This window comes from Panthera uncia, assembly GCF_023721935.1.
Source record: "Panthera uncia isolate 11264 chromosome D3 unlocalized genomic scaffold, Puncia_PCG_1.0 HiC_scaffold_8, whole genome shotgun sequence".
Classification (NCBI taxonomy): domain Eukaryota; kingdom Metazoa; phylum Chordata; class Mammalia; order Carnivora; family Felidae; genus Panthera; species Panthera uncia.
The window spans coordinates 14,181,016-14,200,755 of NW_026057586.1; the positions used below are offsets into that span (position 1 = coordinate 14,181,016).

General features: G+C 35.5%; 1 protein-coding gene across 4 annotated transcripts in view; it reads right to left on the reverse strand.

Annotated features, from left to right (window-relative positions):
• Positions 1-1,562: 1,562 nt before the first annotated feature.
• The window catches only part of RELCH (RAB11 binding and LisH domain, coiled-coil and HEAT repeat containing), a 116,312-nt gene continuing 98,134 nt past the window's right edge, over positions 1,563-19,740 (reverse strand). For 3 of the 4 annotated variants that reach the window (XM_049619764.1, XM_049619763.1, XM_049619762.1), the window contains exons 27-29: positions 17,809-17,897; positions 14,876-14,946; positions 6,022-9,346 (exon numbers count right to left, since the gene is read on the reverse strand). In XM_049619764.1, the coding sequence (XP_049475721.1) occupies positions 9,226-9,346; positions 14,876-14,946; positions 17,809-17,897 (281 nt within the window). In that variant the 3' untranslated portion in view covers positions 6,022-9,225. Of the gene's footprint in view, positions 4,168-6,021; positions 9,347-14,875; positions 14,947-17,808; positions 17,898-19,740 lie in introns of those variants that run through there. The other variant, XM_049619765.1, reaches the window with a different exon arrangement.

A 19,740-nucleotide genomic window follows, 5' to 3' on the forward strand; every position in this document is an offset into this window, starting at 1 on the left:
ATGGTATATGCCTGACAACTGAGTATCAAAATACATGAGGCAAAAACTGATATAGTTGCAAGGAGAAATAGATGAATCCACTATTACAGTTGGAGACTTCAACTTTCTCAGAAATGGACATAAAATCAGTAAGGATATAGTTGGCTCAACAACATGAATCAACTGGATGTAACTGACATCTGTAGACTACTTCATCCAATGACAGCAGAAAACACATTCTTCACCAGCTCACATGGAACATTCACCAAGACAGACTGCATTCTGGGGCATAAAATACATCTTAACAAATTCAAAAGAATAGAAATCAGAAAATGTCTGCTTTCAGATTATGATGGAATTAAGCTAGAAATCAAAAACAAAGATAGATGGAAAACCCCGAAATATATGAAGATTAAACAATTTGTATCTAACACATGGGTCAAAGAAGAAATCTCAAGAGAAATTAAAAAATATTTTAAACTAAATGAAAAGGAAAACACAACTTATTAAAATTTGTGGGAGACAGCAAAAACAGTACTTAGTGGGAAACTTATAGCATTGAATACATATTTCAGAAAAGAAGAAAGATCTAAAATCAGTCATCTAAGCTTCTACCTTAAGATACAGATACCATGGACATTAAAAGGATAATAATAAAGGAATACTGTGAACAACTCTATGCACACACATTAGATAACTTAGATGAAAGGGACCATTTCTGGGATGCCTGCCTGGCTCAGTTGGTAGAGCATGTGACTCTTGATCTTGGGTGGTGTGTTTGAGCCCCACATTGAGATTATTTAAAAAAAAAAAGAAAAAGAAATGGACCAATTCCTTGAAAGATACAATCTTGTCAAAATTCGCAATCACAATAGGCTTATATTAAAGAAATAGAATCAAAATATTAAGAATCTTTCAAAACAGAAAGCACTAGGTCCAGATGTGTTTACTGATGAATTCTTATCAAAATTAAAGGAAGATATTACACCACTTCTCTGCAGTCTCTTTTGGGAGATAGAAACTGAAGGAATACTTAATTCATTCAATGAGGCCAGCATTACCCTAATACCAAAACCAGACACAGACATTACAAGAAAATGACAGAGCAGTATGTTTCATGAACAGACTCCCACATGGTGAAAAATCTGCATATAACTTTTGACTTCCCCAAACTTTACTAACAGCCTACTACTTACTGAAAGCCTTACCAATAACATAAACAGTTGACTAATATATATTTTGTATGTTTATGCATTACATACCATATTCTTACAATAAAGTAAGCTAGAGAAAAGACAATGTTAAAATCATATGGAAGAAAAAATACATTTACAGTATTGTACTATAAAAAAAAATCCATGTATAAGTGGGTCAACTGTAATTGAATCCTGGCTACCCCTAAGACACCACCTTTCCTGCTAAGCTTTTAAGTGGAGGCTTTTTATTTTTGTTCTCACAAACTCCTGTACCTTACAGCCTGGAGGTAGATCAGGTGTCTTATTTGCTTTTCATTTTTTACTCCCAAAGGAAGTTTCTATCCAGTTCACCTATTTGAATATTCTCACTAAAACATATTTTAAAAATTTTATTGGGACCCATTTCTCAGATTATTTATTTCCCCCCTCACTCCAATATTTCCTTTTTCCCCCTCTCCAGTTTGGATTCTATGGCCCATCATTATAATCATTCCTACACAAGTAGCTTTCATGTCCTTGTCCTTTCTCCTTCTCTGAAGCATCTAGAACTCAGCCCTGTTTATTCTCTGTATACTTCATACCTGTTCCTGAATAGTTGTTCTTGGCTGGAGAAAAAAAAAATCACTTGTGTTAACTAGCTGTCTTTATTTAAATTCTTCATTTCAAATTCCAATTAGTTAACGTATATCTAGTAAACTAGCCCTCTTTAAATTCACAATAACTATTCTCAAATGGGCTTTCAAAACAAATCCTGCAATTCCCTTAGTAATTCCCTCTGCCATTCTCGAAGACAAACATTTCTACCTTCTTTGTCTTCAAACCTCTAACACTTTCCATATGCCAGCCAAATCAATTTCTTTGCTTCATACTTCACTGAGAACATAGAAGGAATTAAATGGAAACCCCCTAACCTTCCCACCACTAAATCTACCGAATCGCCTCCAAGAGCACCTCTGCTTCTCCCCTATTATAATGAGGCCAGTCCCTCCATTTGTGCTCTGAATCTCAACCCCTCTTGCTTCTTCAAGGATTTCACTCTCACAGTCTTTGCTTGTTACTGCTGCTGCATCACCATCATCTTTCGTTTTACTGGCTTATTCTCATTAGCATATGAACCTGACCTAATTTCTCCCATGACAAACCAAGGCTAAACAGCACCCTCCTTTGACCTCATGTTCCTTTCTAGCTACCAGCACCTCTGCTCCCCTTTATGGCCAACTGTTTTGAAAGAGCTGTCATCTCTAGTCATTGTCTCTCTTTGCATTTCCATTCAACTGCCGAAACTATATTGAGGTCATCAATGACTTTCATCTTTCAATGGGTTTCAGATCCATTCTTGTCTCGACGCAGGAGTAGCAACTGACCCTCCTCAGAATGCTCTTCTCTTTGCTTCCATGAAGCCACACTCCTGGTTTCCCTCCAACTCACTGTATACTCCTGATCCTTTTAGTAGTTCCTCTTGCTCTGTTGGATTTTGAAGTAGGAGGAGTGTCCTAGGATTCACATTTGGATCCTCTTCTCATGGTTCCTCTCTCCCAGGCCATCTCATTTAGTCCCATCGCTCTACAGAAAATACTCAGGACTCCATAATCTAGCCCGAGATCCAGACTCAGAGAACTAACTTCTTCCCTGAAGTTTTCACAGATTAACTCTTAGACATTTTGAATTCCACAGATTAACTCTTAGACATCTAAAACAAAATTGTAGATGAACTCTCCAAACTTATTCTTTACTTCTTCACTATTGTCAGCACCCATTATTTTATTCAGTTATTGCAGGCAGAGGTCTAAGCATCTTTGGTTTTTCCCTTTCCCTCACTCTTCATACCCAATCTGTCATGCCAATTCTACTTCCAATTATGTTGCAGATCTGCTCCTTTCCCTCCCTTTTTGTCCAGGCTGCCACCATCTCCTGCTTGGACTACTGCATTTGTTAGCTTCTGCTGTCAGCCTCTACTCCTCTCCTTTTCAAAAGCATTCTTATAAAGCAGAAGTATACCTAACACAAATTGGGTTAAATCATTCCACTACATATTCAAAGGCTTCCCTTTCTAACTTCTAGTCTAGTGTACAAAGCCCTATGTGATCTGGCCATACTCCTCTCCAATTTCATCTTTTGATAGTGTCTCAGCTATATGGGCCATTTTTTTTTTCCAGTTCCTTGAGCATAGCACTATTTTTCATCTCATTGCCTATGCACATACTGTTCTTTTTTCTCTTCCTATTTTCACACGGTTAAAGCCTATTATTCTTCCTAGTTTTCAGGTGTCACCTCAGAGGTGTCTTCCAAAGTAAACCAGAAAAATAACCACCTAATTAAAGTACGTCCTCCTCAGTCCTTCTCTCTCCACTTGTTTCGCTGCCTGGCTGTAAGCTCTGCTCTAGGTCAGTCTTATTCATTGCATCCCTACACCTAGCACAAAATAGGTACTCCATAAATGTACATCGAATGGTGAATGACTTTACAATCTTTAGAAAGGGATGGCTTCTCCACACTTACAGATCACTTGGAAGACTTGATGAGGTCTGTTGATAAGAGGGGTTGCCCAGAGAGTCAGATATGAATACAAGTTCTGTAAACCTTTTAAGGCCATACACACGTGGCACGACTCTTTTAGGGACTTTTATTTATTCCATATTTTCTACCTTGGATATAAATAAGCTCACTATAAGAAACAAACCCAATACTTTGCTGAGGGCAAGATGCACAAGATCACACAATTCTCCTGATCAACAACATATAATAATAGCTCTATGAAAAAAGGACTTCAGGTTAGTCTGGCATGTAGTCTCAGTAAATTCATTCTGTTTTGAGGGATTCATAAATCATCCTTTTAATCTAATTGGCAAACTTTCACGGAATTGGGATCAAGCTCTTATTCATTAATTCATTCAATTAATGTTGAGTACTTATCATACACCAGGCATTCTTCAAATACTGGAGACACATTGGTTGAAAAGGATAGACAACATTCTCTCTCATGGAGCTGAGTCTAGTGAAAGAGACAGACAATAAAAAACAAGAAAATGAGTATTGAGAAGAGTAATTATGACGAAGAAAACCAGGATGATCTCAGGGAATTAAAGGGGTTACTTTGGATTAAGTGGTCAGAAAAGGACAGAAGAGGCTTTATATAGATTCAGAATGGTGATCCACATGTTGTAAAATCTACTGCCTCCTCAGTTTTGAAAATCAGGACATTTTCCATCTCTAGGCTGTCATCTCTCCATGACTTTCTTGAGGATGATTATATTACGACACTAAGCGTTTCAGTAGTATGACAACTAAAAGAAAATGGTCTCCAAATTTGATACGTAGTATTGACCGCCTAAGATCTGAAAACTTTAGTTGTAGTGTCTGCAAGAAACCAGGATTCTAACTTTTGGAATCACGGGTCAGTGGTTAACTGAAGAGTTCCCTTCTCTTAGGTAACACTAGGAACTGACTATTTTCAAGAAATGGCACTTCTTGCTCTTCTCCCATTAGTATGACCAGTTTAGTTACAAGGAACCTGCAAGTTCAAACTAAATACCAAAGAAAGCTAGTTACTGTAAGAATCAAATTATATACTAAGAGACATGAGTGATGTGGCAAAGGGTAAAATCTTTTACAAAATCTAAATCGATTATGTAATGAAAAATTAGCTTATTGAGCTAATTTACTTAGGCTTTTGAAAAAAATTTTAATGATAAGATTTGGTAAACAAAAAGTAAAATTACCTTACCAGTCTTCACTAGGCTGGAAACTCTGGGAGTAGTTAAAGGTAGGCAAAAGTAACAATCAAAAGTGGTTTCTGCCTTCTATTGCAATTTTAGGTAAATCATGCATGTCATGGTAACCTATCCGCTTACTAGAAAACAAAAGTATGGGGGAGGGGGTCACAATTACCCATGCTTTAGTTATTCAGTGGTTTACAAGTTTTAATTCTACTTTGAACTCTCATGATCCTAAATGCTAAAGCACTTTCAGGTTTACTGTTATGTAATTTTCATAAAGTTCTGTGAGGAACAGAGAGCATGTTATCATTTCCATGCTCTTTAATGGTAAGACAAAAAAGAATTTGTTAGAAAGGGGATTATATTTATGAAATTCTTATAAAAAAGAAATTAAAAAATGATTTATGTTATGAAAAGCATTCACCTTAGGTTCAATACTTGGTACAGGACAGGGAGATTTATGAACAGAGGAAGTTAAAAATGTAATCTATAAAACTGTAGAGTCAATGAGAAATTATTAGATTTATATTACTTAGGAATGTATACATTACAAAAGGCATTTATGACATTTTCCGCTTCACTGAAAATGAATATCCTAAAAATATCTAAGGTTGCAAAGGCCAACAATTCAAAAGTGCGGGTAGTTTAAAAAATTTTTATAAAGCAGACTATCAACAAATGATAACTAATAAAAAAGTTAATATCTATAACATATAACACAAAATGCCAATTTACAGACAACATAAATTTTACTACGTTAAAGTCCCTCAAGAAGTTCTATTCATGCAGTGATCTTACTGAAATAAATATAATGGGTTGATCTTTAATGAAATAAAAGGAAATTAAAATAGTATATACTCTTCCATATAGACACGCTTTGGGTAGAATTTTCCAGCTACTTCTGAAGACTCTTTTAAGGAAAGCAAATAATTTACATTTTCACCACATTAAACTGAAAGAATTATTTATGTATTATCAAAAAGACATAATAAAACTTCTATTGTGTTAAGTTTGCATTAACTGTCATGTTATGACTGGTGTGGTCGTATAGTGAATAGAAATGTTTATTTGAAGAGTTTTCTTTAACATGCAAACAAAGTAAACCATAAAGAAGGCAATCAAAGCACAGTTTCTTATAGTTTTGAAGGGAAAATATGAAAAGACTGATGTGTCATTCAAGACATTATGACTAGAGTGCTAATTCCACAGATGAAATTCATGCAAAACATCCATATGTAGTATGAAAATAGCCTAAAATCCAGTTATTTGCCAATGTGTAGAAATCTACCAGATACATTATATTTTATTAGTAACAAATATCTTTAATCTATTATTTTAAAAATGCACTGAAATAAAATAGTAACAAAACAAGCACACTGTAAAGTTACATTAGGACTTTCAAACACATATCTATTAATATGAAAAACTAAAATTATTTCATGGTTTGCTTATGAAAGAGTTAACATCTGACACAAAGTTGGAATGTTGTTACCTAGCCAATCTAGAGAACTTTATGAATTAAAATTGCTAATTACAAACCTCTTTAAACATACATTCTTTCTACAAAAAATAGTTAAGAAATTGGTGACCAACACAAGATATTCACCGCAGTTAGCTCTCACAGTTCAAAGATCAACAAGATGGTGTCTAGAGAAAGTTCTGTTCTTAAAGTTCCAGTAATGGTTGAAAATAGGTTATCTTAAAAATTGGGGGTCATGAAAAGGCAATTCAATACAGTGATTTCACCTCCCCAAACTTTATCACAGACTATTTATTTGAACCAGTTTTTTTTTTTTTTTTTTTTTTTCTGTTAAGAAATTTGACAGCAACTTGAATTGAAATTTCATTAAAATTACTTACAATTTCATTCAGGTTGTAAGTCCACTTGATGTTTAGCAAAGTAATCTTTCAAAAGGGGTGACTGATGCAAACAAATAAAGGTCAAGGACATTGATCTATAAAGTTAGATGTTGCTACCATTCAAGCATCGTTCTTGAAATAATTCAGCAAAATTGCTAGTGATGGCATTTCTGGGTTTTGGAAAAATTTTAATCTCTGGCTTGCTTTAGAAACACAGGCATAATTTCAAATTAGCTTTTCGTTACTTTGCAAACTTCGTTTTTTTGTTAAGTTGAATACTTAAACTTGTACCATTTTTATTTGTTTAAAAAAAGAGTGGGTACGGGAGTTTTATGGTCTGTTTTGGAAGAACACACAGTCTCCGTGATCAGTGTGGTTAGTCTGTCTTGTCTTTAAAGAATCTACAGTTTGCTTCAAAAATAACTGTGAGAATAAATGTGAAGTCTTACTGACATTAAGATATTGAACAGCATAAGGGAGACTCCCTTGAAACACACTGTGTATCTTACTAGCTGTTGTGTTTTAAGGAAACCATTAGCGTTTAGATAAATAGATTCATGAATTAATAAAAATAATTATAGTCATTCATCTGGTAATGGACATATTTATTCTACTGTATTTCAAAGTAAATGAGAGCCTTAACACTTCCTTTAAACTGTCTCCGCAATATGTTAATTTTATAGCAACAATCTGTTTTTAGTAAAAGTAAACTAAATAAATAATTTATATAGACTATATTCCTAAAATAACATATTAGTATGTTTTAGTGAATATATGCTTTCTCATTTCCTTCTGCTTGGATATAGGATATATAGTGTTTCAAAATGAAAATACAATACACATAGCCAAAAACAAAACAAAAACAAGTATGCAAAAACAGTTTATTTAAATAGATCAACATTTTTGACATGAAAGGTAGCCACTTTCAATTTCTCAGGAATGCCTAGAATCCAACAGTTTCTGAAAGACTAATTTCAACAATTATTTCACTATAGGTAAAAGAAATAATTTCAGAATGAACTTTTTAAATGGCTTTGTCTAGGGCAACTTATTTTATAAGCCTGAATGTGTGGTAAGCTAACTTTCCCAGGAAGAGAATGTAATCCAACTATGTTCCAAATGTATTAAACCAGTTTATACAACAAACATGGGAATCACCTATGTGCATCAACTGTGCTCAAACAAGAATTCTCTTTATCAAAATATTCATTTTTTCAAAAAGGCCTCACATTAACCCCTCAAACCAATCATCCCCCTTCTATGGCCAGTACCACTCTTCTCTACTTCAAGTTGCATTATTTTATAGACAACTCTCAAATTCCAGTGGAATTGTACACTGACTTAAGACTCTGTGTAATATGTATCAAACACAAGAATAGTCACTGACTTTAAGGGACAAGGTGTTAACTAACCAATAAGAATTTAGCTAATGTCGTTTTTAGTTTAGAGGGAAAAAAAGCAGCCCCCAAATGTCCTTAACTTTTCGGTACTTCTTTGTAACACACAGAATGAAAAGATAATCTCTGAAATTAAAATCGTTAGAAAATATCTTAAATAAAATATTTTACATAAATAAGTGTTAAATTTCAAATTCAAACCATGTTTTCCTGTGTATTTAAATTTGGGAAAGAATTTCACAATTATTAGCTCTTCTTACTTACATTTATTTTTGAATATTTAAATCTATTACACATCAGTTTGTAAAATTCACCTTGGTTATCACTCCCCATGTTACTGTGCGGTCTTTCCTCAGGTAAGTCCATTATATGCATGTAAATGCTGGGGAGGTTTGAATAGCACTTAAAGAATATTCATGAGAGCTCTGAAATGTGGAAAGTTTCATTATTATCTACTTACTGTAGGATTTGTAACTCAAATTCATCACGGCATTATAAAACACCGTGTGAATGGAATGCATACAATTCCTACGGACACACAAACTGAAGTCCAAAAGGCACAGAGTAATGCTGGTGGCTCTTTCTAGTCAGTTACGAAACAATAAAAAGTCTGTATTATTCTTTCATAATTTAAATACTTAAGTAATCTCCACTTTTATTACTTTATAACAGTGACTTCAAATTTACATTATTTTAAGTACCATTGTAATAGCTTAGTGTATAATACAGATATTTGCTAATATCCCATCCAAAAATTAAAAAAAACCTCTTCACTATATATATATATATATATATATATATATATATATATATATATAAATTATTCTGAAAGACGAGAACACAGAAGAGGGACTTGGTACAGACTATAAACTCAATTTTCTATCACCACAGTTATAACTCCAAAATTAACAGATATACAGCAATAATCAAAAGCAGTGCAAATATCTTTGGAGGTTAGGATAAAATTATAATGCAAGAACATAAAACAAGGAAATAAAAAAGGCAAGTACTTCAAGTACAAGGAACCAGTCTGCTTGAGGTCCATCTTAGTGTTTACTGGGGGCTTCCTTCCTGCTTTTACTTCTTTCTCTGAAACACATTGGCCAGCATGGCACCTGATGTTGTCAACTGGCCCATTTTGTTCAAAAACTTGGTCTTTGTATCTTCACTCACTAAGCTTGCAGCAATTGACATTGAGCTAGGAAAGAAATTTTAAAATTCAAGTAAAGCAATTACTTTTACTAGTATATCCATTTTTTTCAGTTCTTCAGCAGTATAATAGTAGTAAATACATTCTGAACTGGTAGCACGAAAGGGAAACTAAAATTGACAGGCGTTTTTATGCACCCTACTAGGTCAGGAGCTTTCACGTTCATGGTTGATGAAGGAAGCAGTAATGGTGGAGAGGTTAGGAGCAAGTATGGAGTGAGACTGAATCCTGGCTCTGTCATTTACCAGCTGTGTGACCCTAGGCAAGTTATTTAATCTCCTCTGTAATGTAATCCTCATCTGTAAAATGGAGATAATTCTATTACCTACCTCATAGGTCTATTAAGAATTATGTAAGCGTACAGTGCTTATTAGCAGCGTCAGGAATGTAATAGCATGCTGTAAGTGTTAGTAGTTATTCTTCTTCTTATCAGCATCACTGCATTTAATTATAGCAACCCTGGAAGATAGATATTATCCCTATTTTCACAAAAGAGTAAATTAAATCACAGTAAGGTTTTATACTGTGCTGGTAACAACCCTGTGACGTTATTACTTATTTGGGCGTTGAGAGGGGGGAGAATGTCCTCAAATGCATTAGTTGCATTAGTGTCAATCAACAATTTTAACTCCATTTCTTCTTTCTTTTTGACCAACCTCCGGTATAGGTTAAACAATCTAAATAACTACTAAAGATTGCTAATTTACCATATGACCAAACAGAACACTGATCAAGTACAATTTTCAGTGATCAACAATAAACCCACTTTACTGGCCTGTGGCTTTGGCCAAGATGCTTTAGATCACTCTGATTCAATTTCCTCAACTGAAAAATGCAGACTGCAATTACTCTTGCAAAATATCCTGAGGCCTGAAGAAGAGAGTATGTTTGAACATGTCAAGGGCAGTGGGTGCGAGGTGCAGAGGCTCAACGGATGTCCACTGAAACTACAGACGAAGTTACGGGCTGCCAGCAAGAATTGCTGGTTTTCTGTAGTCCTTAAAGGTGTGCACTGTGAGTCAGTAAGTTAAATGCCAGTCCGCGACTCCCGTCCTGAAAATTTCTTGTTCCCACACCTCTTCTGCTATTACGTCAACCTGGCCTCTTCCTTGTCTCTACTTCTCGCCTGCTGCCTTTCTCTTCCCACAAAGTAAACCTCCGTCAGGCTCAACATTTGGTTCCTGTTTCTTCAGTTACAAAACTTACTCCTGAAGTTTCAAACATCATCTCCATTAGGAGTTTGGGAAAAGTCCCAGAACACTATTGTTTGTTAGAGAAGCTAACATCAAGCTTTTTTTCACCCCCTAACTTTAGAAATGACCCGCCATTTTTATTTCCTTGTTAGTGGTTTTACCATTTTCCTCTCCTCCCAACAGTGAATATAATGGCTCCCTCTCTTCTATTTAAAACCAATCATCAAATACTCTGATTTTACTCAAGGAAACATCTATCTATTTTTATTCCCATTGACGATACCTTCCAAATGAATTATTCCAATAGTCTTAGATCTGGTCTCCTTGCATGATCAGATTAACTTCTGAAATAATCAGTTCATCATATCCTACCCATTCTCAAACATCTTCAATGCCTAATTACTACCTAACAAGATAAAGTATGCTTGGCATTCAAGAAACATAGCAATCTAAATCTTGTGTGTATGTGTTTTTACCAACCATTACTGTTCAATTTCTAGAGCCCCTTGAGTCAAGTTTGCTGAGTTTAATGTTCAGAACATTCTTAACTTATCTCTTTCTTTCTATCTGGTGTCTAGACATCCTTAAGGTCCCAGTGCAAGTCCTATCTTTCCTCTGATGCCTTTCTTTAATGTTTACAGTGCTGTTTTCTCTCTGTAGAACAATACTGTAAGCCGAAAGGTAAGTATGATTTTAGTTTGCATTGAGAAAAACAGGATACACAGGTCAGATAATACTTGAAGTACTATCGAGTTTTAGTGATATTCTAAGAGGAGGGCAACAATGATGTTAAAGAGTCTGAGATGTTCACTATGGAGAAGAGAAAATTTAGAAGACAGACACTAACGTTATGTGTGCCAAATTAGATATAAATATATATTTGCATAGCTCTACTGATATACATCACAATCACCTGGAGAACTATTTGAAAACCCAGATGCCTTGGCCTAACCCCAGTTATTCTGATTCTTTCCATATGGTATAAAGGACCCAGGTATCTATTTTACAAAAAGCTTTCCAACAAAGAACAATTGCATTGCAGCATTTTTTCCTGAAGAGAAAGTTTACTTTTTTATCCTTTTTACAAAGGGGTCTGTAATGTTTCCCCACCCCTCTACCAGATGACGAAACATATTTTAGAGAGTAAATGTTTTAGAGAGACTTTAACTCAGGGTATTTTTTTGTAAAAGAATAGAGTTGTTAAAAATGAAACAGGCTGCCTTGTAAGGTAATGTTGTCTTTTTTCTGTGAAATCTCAGATCTTTCCTTTGCAACTCAAATCAAGCCAGTTGCCATTTTTGTTGATTTTGAATCTGTAGAACCCAACCCCTTAAATGCCTGGCTTCTTTTTTTTTTTCACTTAAAAAAAATTTTTAAGTAATCTCTACATCCAACGTGGGGCTTGAACTCACGACCCTGAGATCAAGAGTCTCCACCAACTGAGCCAGCTAGGTGCCTCCTGGCTTATCTTCTTCAAAACTATATCCTAGAATGTTTTTTTTTCTCTCTCTCCACACCATTCCATCTGGTAAATTAATGTCAAAAGGACTTGGGAAGTCATCTTGAAAAGGCTTGCAATGGCCAAACATGGGATAATTTTGATGGGCATCAAAAGATAGTAAGTACAATGCATTTAATTACATCAAATATTTGAAAATACATGTGTTTATGATACTTGAACAAAACAGTCACCATTAGAGGGTGAATCAATTCATTATCTTAGAAAACTGGTGAGTAAAGAGAAAGAATTGAACATTTACCTTGACTTTACTATAAAAAACTCTATCACTGGGTAACTGTAGTACATATAGGGGAAGGTTTTCTTTCCTGAAGTATTCTAACTCATCAATGAAGAGTGAATGATAGAATTAGATATTTTAGTAATTCACTATTACTAAATAGTAATGTATCTACTTTAGTATTACATTTACATACTAATGCACATTAGTATTTAGTAACAGTGAATTACTAAAACATCTTATTCTAATGTATTTAGTAATGGTTAATGAATTAGTGGAGCTAGGCATTGATCATTAACAGATGCTACTATCACCAAAAAAAGAGAGAAGTAGACATTGTCTCTCTCGTGAAGAAAACACACCTCCTCCTATGAAGCAGTCATGCAAAACAAAGAAACATGCCCTGAATGTGATGAAGTCTCTGGATCCAGAACCAACAACCCAATTTACAGGAAATACAGAGGAACATGTTAAAACAACAAGAGGGAAATGCAATCAACCAAATTCAGACTGTGGGACCTGTACAGAACAAAGACTCGGTTTCTTTAATAAGTAAGTTATATGAAGAAAAAAAGAGATAGAAGGGGAACCTATGGATTAAAAGAGACTTAAAAGATATGTCAACTAATTGCAACATATGGAACTCTGGATTCTGACTCAAAGAAACAGACTGTAAGGAAAAAAAACAAACAACAAATCACTAACGACATGTACAAAACAATTAGAAATTTGAACACAGGCTACATAGCTGATAATAATATTAAGAAGTTGTTATTTTGGCGTGAAAATGACATTATGTTTTAAAAAAATAGCATTTTTTTTGGGGCGCCTGGGTGGCGCAGTCGGTTAAGCGTCCGACTTCAGCCAGGTCACGATCTCGCGGTCCGTGAGTTCGAGCCCCGCGTCAGGCTCTGGGCTGATGGCTCGGAGCCTGGAGCCTGTTTCCGATTCTGTGTCTCCCTCTCTCTCTCTGCCCCTCCCCCGTTCATGCTCTGTCTCTCTCTGTCCCAAAAATAAAAATAAAAAAACGTTGAAAAAAAAAAATTAAAAAAAAAAAAAAAATAGCATTTTTCTTTAAGAGCTACATACCAGAATATAGGAGGAGCATGGATGAAATAAAGTATGAGTTGACAATTATTGAAGCTGAGTGCTGAGTACATGGGAATTCACTCTGTTATTTATTTTGTATTTATTCAAAATTACCTAAAATACAAATCTAAAAAAATAATATGGAAGATTTGAATAATAGGGAAAAATATGATTATAAAAATAAACTTTTTCTTTTTAGGAGTCATATAACTGAAACAATCTTGGGAAGTTACAAAGACGTGTTTTTCTCTTTCTTAAATTTTTTTTTTAATGTTTTTTTAAAATTTATTTTTGAGACAGAGAGACAGAGCATGAGCAGGGGAGGGGCAGAGAGAGGGAGACACAGAATCGGAAGCAGGCTCCAGGCTCTGAGCTGTCAGCACAGAGCCCGACGTGGGGCTTGAACCACGAACTGTGAAATCATGACCTGAGCCGAGGTCAGACGCTTAACCGACTGAGCCACCCAGGTGCCCCTATTTTTTTCTTTCTTAATTTCTGTATGCTAATTAATGAAATTTCATTTAGAATATATTTTCACACATAATTTTTAATTTTGTCCCCAAACTTTACATTTTAAACAAGGCACCAAATAATCTTAATACTTAATGTACGACAATTGAACAGAAGTGCTTGCTTAGGTGTTAGTTTTACGGATTTTGTGTTCAGAATTGAAACCTATTTTTACTGTCTTAACTTTCCAAGGTTACAGTTGTAGAACAGTTCCTACCATCCCAGGAGGCTACAGAAAGGGTTCTTACATGCAGTAAGAGGTAAAAAGCTCTAAGCATACATATGTGGGGAGGAGGTTGGGGGTGTGGAGGGGTAAGTGTGTGTATGGGTACCTAGCCTGATAGGTATTCCCTATTCCTGCTAGTTAGTTTTATAAAGGAAAAGCCTTTGAGCTTTTTATGCCTAACAGAGTCTATTTTAGATTAACTGCTCAAGGTTATGTCAAAAGGTAAGAGTACACACGGTCTATTTGTAAATTACTTCCTCTCCTGAATGCCCAACTTTACTCTTTCACATCCATGCTTGTAGTTTAGCTTCAGTGAATCTGAATTCTGGTTAGTTTGGTTGGGAGCACGTGAATAGAACATTCACAAGTTTATAGTCCTTTATGCAGTCAATCAAGTTATGCCTTACAATTCCAGTCACAAATTTCCACAAAACTATTTTGACCAGTGATTCCCAAATCCAGCTACCTACCACAATGTCTTTGGAAGCTTTTAAATATACAGATCCCTAGGCTGAATCAGACTGTTGAGAGGACGGCACAGAGCATGGAGTAGAGACCTAAAATTTAAATTCCCCAGATAATTCTGATGCAGGTGGTTTATAAATTAGCATTTGATAACTGCTGATGTAAATACTTTTCTTACCTTCCAAATAAATGACTACAAAGTAACACAAAATAAAATACCATACCCATTTATAGAAAATTTAGATAGAGAAATTAAGGTTAATATGAAGCCTTAAAAAAAGAATTCATGTCTTACCCTTGAGGCTCTTGGACGGTCTTGTTCTCTACTTTTTGTTCACATTCCTTTATCATGGAACTTAAAATAACCTGATTTCAAAAAAAAGGACTTTAGTAAAATACAATTTACAATAGTGAAATGCTATTGTTTAATCTAAAGTTCTTTAATTTAATTTTTAATAGTCCCATAAACTATGACTATTTAAAAATGTAAGGTTTTGGCAGTTACTCCGTTAAAGGAATTCACATTAGATTGCTATAGTAGGTACAGAAATAGCTTTAAAAGACCTCAATCATATAATCTTCACCAACCTTCCTTCTGAATCTGGTATCAATTCTCCCTTAGCTTTCCCTACCATCTAATGTTAAAAGTAAAATTTGTATATGTCTAGACATTTAACATATACACATACCACGGTTACACATTATTTTCCCAGGAAAAGCTGTTCTGTCCCATGCCCCCTTGTTTTCTCCAGGTTGCAAACAGCAAGATGCTCTGTTTTAATGTCTAAAGCAGAGACCAGGTATAGGTCTGTGGCTACTAAAATATAGATGGGAATATAACGGGCATCTAAGAGTTAACATCATGTTTGCACGGAGACTGAATGAATGATGGAAAGGGTGACGGGATCTAAGCTGCTCCTCCAATCGCTGGCAACCTCACCAGAAACTGAATGGTCTTGAATATTCTTGGCCCGCGTTTGGGTATGGAGGTCACTAAACCACCAGTATTTACTGTCACCTACTATGTGCCAGGAACTTTTTTAGATATACAGAATGCACAAATAAGACAGACAACATTCCTCCTTATGGAGAGCTTATGTTCTTGACAATAAATACAAAAAATTGGTGAGTTATATAATACATTAGAAGGTGATAGGGCTTTGCAAAGAGTATTGAGTTAAAATATGGGGAGCCAGGGGTCAAGACACAGAGTGTTCCAATTTACACGGAGGTGTCCCCAGCAGGCTTCATGGAGATGACATGTAAGGAAAAGCCTGGGGGAGATGAAGGAGCAAGTGTTTTATACACTGGGAAGAGGCTGAGCAAAGGCTCCATCTAAGGGAGAGTATGTCCATCATGTTCTAAGCAAGGAGACCAGAGTGGTGGGTGCAGAGTGAGCAGGCGAGAGGGTAGAAGATGAGAAGTGAAGCGGGGGGCGGGGTGGGGGGCAGATCTTACAGTGCTTTGCAGATTATAGTGAGGACTTTGGTTATTAAATGAGGCTTCTGTCACATGCATGTTAGATCTAGAATCATCCTTTTTTGAATCTTTTCTGGTTTTCCACTCTGATCTCACAGATTATAGATTTTGCTTGTTTTAAATGTTTATTTATTTTGAGAGGGAGTATGTGCACATGTGAGTGGGAGAGGGGCAGCGAGAGGGAGAGGGAGGGAGAGAGGGAGGGAGAGAGAGAGAGAGAGACAGAGAGAGAGAGAGAGAGAGAGAATTCCAAGCAGTTTCCATGCTGTTAGTGCAGAGCCGGATGTGGGGCTCGATCTCATGAACTGTGAGATCATGACTTGAGCTGAAATCCAGAGTTGGACGGTTAACTGACTGAGCTACAGAGGTGCCCTTTAGATTTTGTTCGTTTAGCTGGGTTTTCCTTTATTATTATTATTATCATCCCCCTAAAAAGGGGGAGTTTTTTGTACTTTTTCTTCTGCTCCCTGCATTGTCTGTTTCCTCCAGTATTCTCTTTCTTGCATGTATGTTTTCATCTACGTCTTTCATGTGAGAGGTTTCTCAAATGGCTGGTGATCTTGGGATGTCCATTAAAGACTAGGGCACTAAAATGCTGATTAGAATCTCTTCATGCATGAGTAACTTCACTTTAAGGTGAATTGGGCAAAAACCAAACTTCTATCTTTTTCCCCCTGTGGGTATAAACCTAGCTGCCAGCATTCTTGGATCCAAGAAGGTGAAAAGTAATGAGGTTTCAATCACTATGCCTTCACTTAATTTCCCTCTTCTCATCATAGCCCTCACTCATTCCTGCTCTCAGCTATGTGGGATAGCTCAAGTTTAGAAAATAAAGCTCTAGTCTTCTACCAAGGTTGGAAAGGGAATCTGGGAGACTGATACCTCCTCAACTTGATAAATGGTATCTATAAAACACACCAAGCAAAGGAGAAATCGATAATTCCCAATCATAACTTTAATATGTGTTTCAACTGCTAACAGAAGATCACAAAAAACCTGATAAAAACATAGGAGAATTAAATCTTAATTGACCTTATTAAACAAAACTCAGGGATCAATAAGTAATAGAAATGAGAATTTACTTTGAACGCTAATGAAGACACAACGTAGCAAATGCACAGGTGGTATCTCAAGGGATACACTTAGTCTTAAGTTCAGGTATCAGAAAAGAAAAGTTTAAAAATAAATAATCTAAGCTTCCTCTGTAAAAATCTGGAAAAATAGAAAAAAAAATCAAACCTACCATGGGAATGGGTAGATAAACAAGCTGAAAATGCAGAATAGGAAATAAATGATAAACAGGGTTTTGGAGGAAACAAGAAGAAAAACAGAATAAAAGAGTGTTGAGGAAATTGAGACAGAAAACAGAAACTTTCCTTCTAAGAAAGTTAATGGTCAGAGATAAAAATTGTATAGCATTTTACAGATCAGAAAGCATTCCGTGTACCGTAGCTCCTTAGATTCTAACTATATTCAGTGAAGGAAAGTATGTTATCCCTACTATACAGAATGAAACAGAGGATCAAAGACGATAAAGGGGTTTCTCAAGATCTCCCGACCAGTAAATAAAAATCCATAAGATGACACTATACTCTATTTCAAATGTTAAAATATAAAATATTAAAATTTAAAAGCACAGCATATCATACTCATGCCTCACACAAAGAAGAATGCAAGTCTGAAGAGGAGACAGTGAAACCTAGGAACGTGGCGCGGATAATCAGTGGCTTCACCATCATGGGAGCTCACCTCGTGCTCCGGAGAAAGATGCTCCATGTCGGTCCGTAAACATCTGAGACCAGGTAAAAAGTGATTAACCATTAAATCCTCTGAAATGACTTGAGACCAGGGAGTTAAGGGAATTAAAAACAAACAAACCGGTGTGTCCAACAGAACAAGAGAATAACAACAATGACATAACAACAACAAGAGAATAACAACAATGACGCCTCAGGCGTGCAGATCACTTGGAGAAAACAGGCTTCCCTCAAGCACGATTCTCATTTGTTGAGTTAGTGACTTATCAAGAGTCAACTGTGTTAATTCCCACAAATCCTTTACGTCAGTGGTATGGATTATTGTAACATTACATAATTTAATTACATGTTATGTAAACACATGAAATGAGTGTAAACAGTAAATCATGTAATTTAATTGGATATTTAAATGAGTGTGAAATGAAAATTAATGTTTCCATGACAACTAAATCGAAAAGTTTAGAAAAAAACAGTAAAGGCCAATTGTTTAAAATGTGGCTGTTTAATTATGGATGTATGAAACAAGTGTAAAAGGTTAGGAAAAATATAAAAATCTGAAAAAGGTCTACACCCAGTATCAGAAATGTTTCCAGATCCTCTTTAAAGAAACATAAACTGAAAATCACAATTACATTTATGGAGGTGGTTTATTTAAGAAAGATACTTTACTCAGCAGACTTACACAAAAGAAATGCCTCAGTCCTACATCAAAAGATTGGTAAAGAAAATATGTATATTAAGTTAAAGTAAGTTATATACACTATTTCCTTGATGTCCTGCTTTAACCATCCTATTAAACGGACCTGCTATTGGTCCTAATTGAATTGGGTAAGAGAACTTTTGTTGTAATAATATAAATTTAGTATTAGTTACGTTTCCTGGTCACTTTTGAGTTTTATTGATTATTCTGACATTCAAAGGGATCAAGAAAAAGGGTGCATTTCTCATGAAAACAACTCACTGTTTATTAACATCACATTCTCACCTCATCATAGTTGTTGGCCATTTAAAAATAGTTATTTAATGTTATACCATATTAAGGTGAAAAATGCCAATAAATGAGTTCCCTTATAAAGATGGGTTAATTAGGGGCGCCTGGATTGGTGGAGTGTCTGACTCTTGATTCTGGCTCAGGTCATGATCTCAGGGTTGTGGGATCAAGCCCCACGTTGGGCTCCGTGCTCTGCATGGAGCCTGCTTAAGATTCTCCCTCCCTCCCTTCCTCCCTCCCTCTATCTCCCCCTACCCCTCTCCCCAGCTCACACTCTCTTTCTAAAAGAGAAAAAAAAAAGTTTACCAGTCTTTTTTGGAAAAAAAAAAATAATGAATTTTACTAAGTATAATATATAACTTTTACCTTAAAAATAGTTATGATCTAAATAAACTTAAAAAAATAGTTATGAATAAAAGCTGTTTGTAAACAAGCCTCCTATAACAAGTGACTTATAAGTACTAAAAATATAGATGACATTTGGTTGAACCAATTCCTGTAGTCATACAGAGGGCTACAACATAATGGCTACATAGTTTTGTTTTCTAGATATGGGGAAAATACCACCAAAATGTAACTGTGAGTGACCTTTCGACTGGCAGTCAAGAGTCTGATCTAGAGAAATATGGATACCGATTGAGAAGCCGAAGATGGCCTTATTTGTTGGTAAAGGGTTAAGTCTCCCCCCTCTCTTTCTACTTACTGTTTGGTTCTACCCTTTCCCTGTAGAATCACACAATCTTTGTCAGAGGTCATTTCATCCTATCTGATATTAGGAATCAACTCTACCTCATCTGTGAGTGATGGCCACAAAGTCTCTAAGTGCTAACACTGATAGGACATTTGTAGTTTCGTAAGAGGTTCAATCCATTTTTAATAGCTAAATTAGAAAGTTTTTCTTATAAATAAAATCAGACTCTCTGTAACCTTCTT